Consider the following 1,703-nt stretch of genomic DNA (forward strand, 5'->3'; position numbering starts at 1 on the left):
GTCCGGGAACTGGAACGCGCGCGCGACGTCGCGCGGCGTCCGCGCCGCGCGGCCGTCGCGGAGCAGCGGGTCCGCGCCGGCGGCGAGCAACGCGGCGACGGCGGCCGCGTGGCCGTAGCGCGCGGCCTCGTGGAGCGGCAGCACCCCAAAACCGTCGCGCGCGTGGACGGCCCGCGTCGCCGCGCCCGGGGCCGCGCGGGCCGGCGCGAGGGCCGCGACGCACGCCGCGCGCCCCCAGCGGCTCGCGAGGTGCAGGGCCGTCGCGCCGTGGCCGTCGGCCGCGCCGGGGTCCGCGCCGGCCCGGAGCAGGGGCGCGAGCGCCGCGCCGTTGCCCGCGGCGGCCGCCGCGTGGAGCATGGTCCGCCGCTCTTTCGACAGCACGTCGGCCTCGCGCGCGACGCCGGGCTCGCGGTCCAGGACGCGCCGGACGACGTCCGCGCCCGCGCCCGCGGCCGCGGCGACGTAGCCGGCGACGCGGAGGCTCAGGGCCCGCTTCGACGGCACCATGCGCCGGTACGCCCGCTTGGCCCACTCCTCCATGATGGCCAGCAGGGGGTGGTCCCCGGAGTCGCAGTACTCGGCGTCCGACCTCCGGCGCGTCACGGTCCGGTCGCGCTTCGCGGTCAGCCTCACGTAGTCGTCCTTCGTCCGGTCGATGACCTCGGCGGCCTTGGACCGGACGTCGCGGTCCGCGTCGTCTCTGCGCGCCGCGAGGAGCGCGGCGGCGGCCGCGAGCGCCGACGGCGTCGACGTGTTTTCCTCGTCTCCGTTTAGCGCCTCGTGGAGCGCATGCGCGCCCACAACTTTCGGTAGAGCGATGGCCGCCTCCCAGCGGATCTGCGCGTCGCCGTCGGCGTCAAAGTCCTCGTCGCCGCGCAGCACGCCGCAGACGGCGTCGACGTGCTCGCCGGCGAGCTCGCCCCAGGCCGCGAGGACCATGACGCACTTGCGGCGCACGCGCGCGTCGACGTCGGCCCGCGCGAGGCGCGCGACGACGGGCAGCAGCGCGGCGGCCTCCCAGCCCACGTCCATGTCGCCGACGGCCGCGGCGCCCGCGCGCCGCTCGACCCAGTCGTCGTGCCGCAGCTGCTCGTAGATGTGCGCCGACTTGGTGAGGGCGCGCAGGGAGTGGAGCGCGATGGGCGTCAGCGTCGCGACGGCGCTGGGACCGTTGCTCCCGGACCGCGCGTCCACGGCCCACATGGTGCTTAGTGGCGCCTCGAAGGGAGCGGCGCCGTGGCCCAGCTCAGAGAGAGAAGCATTTCATTGCGTGGGCAGTCCTTTTCGGCACCTTCAAGATGCCGGCTTTTTGGAACTGTCTATAGAAACTGTCTACAGAGGCGGGCAGCCACAGAACGAATATGGCGGACGACGCGCCCGCGGCCCTCGCCGACGTCGTCATCGACGCCGTCGGCCCCGACGCGGCGACGCACGCCCTCGAGGAGCGGGTCTGGGTGCCCTGCAAGCGCGACGTCTGGCGCCTCGCGACGGCCCTCGTGCGCCCCGGCGAGGAGCTGGAGATCGAGGTGGCGGGCCTCGACGGCAACCCCCAGCGCTTCCGGCGCAAGGACGTGCGCGACTTCGACCCGAGCCACCTCGTGCCCGTCGACGACCTCATGCGCGTCAACAACCTCAGCGAGGCGCCGCTTTTGGACGCGCTCGCGCGGCGCCACGCGGCCGACGCCATCTACACGGCCGTCGGC

The 1,703-nt window shown here is 75.3% G+C and overlaps 2 protein-coding genes across 2 annotated transcripts in view; one reads left to right on the plus strand and one right to left on the minus strand.

Annotated features, from left to right (window-relative positions):
* Nucleotides 1–1,203, minus strand: part of AURANDRAFT_68976 (hypothetical protein) — a gene marked incomplete at both ends in the record, with an annotated part of 5,025 nt that extends 3,822 nt beyond the window's left edge. Inside the window, one exon of the mRNA XM_009044718.1 lies at nucleotides 28–1,203. Coding sequence (XP_009042966.1) covers nucleotides 28–1,203 — 1,176 coding nt within the window. The remainder of the gene's footprint in view (nucleotides 1–27) is intronic.
* A 158-nt stretch (nucleotides 1,204–1,361) lies between these two features.
* Nucleotides 1,362–1,697, plus strand: AURANDRAFT_68977 (hypothetical protein; the record flags this gene model as incomplete). Its single annotated transcript, XM_009044717.1, has 1 exon — nucleotides 1,362–1,697. A coding segment is annotated over one exon (336 nt), but the record flags the coding sequence as incomplete, so codon positions are not given.
* Nucleotides 1,698–1,703: the final 6 nt, after the last annotated feature.

This window comes from Aureococcus anophagefferens (genome assembly GCF_000186865.1).
Source record: "Aureococcus anophagefferens unplaced genomic scaffold AURANscaffold_737, whole genome shotgun sequence".
NCBI lineage: Eukaryota > Pelagophyceae > Pelagomonadales > Pelagomonadaceae > Aureococcus > Aureococcus anophagefferens.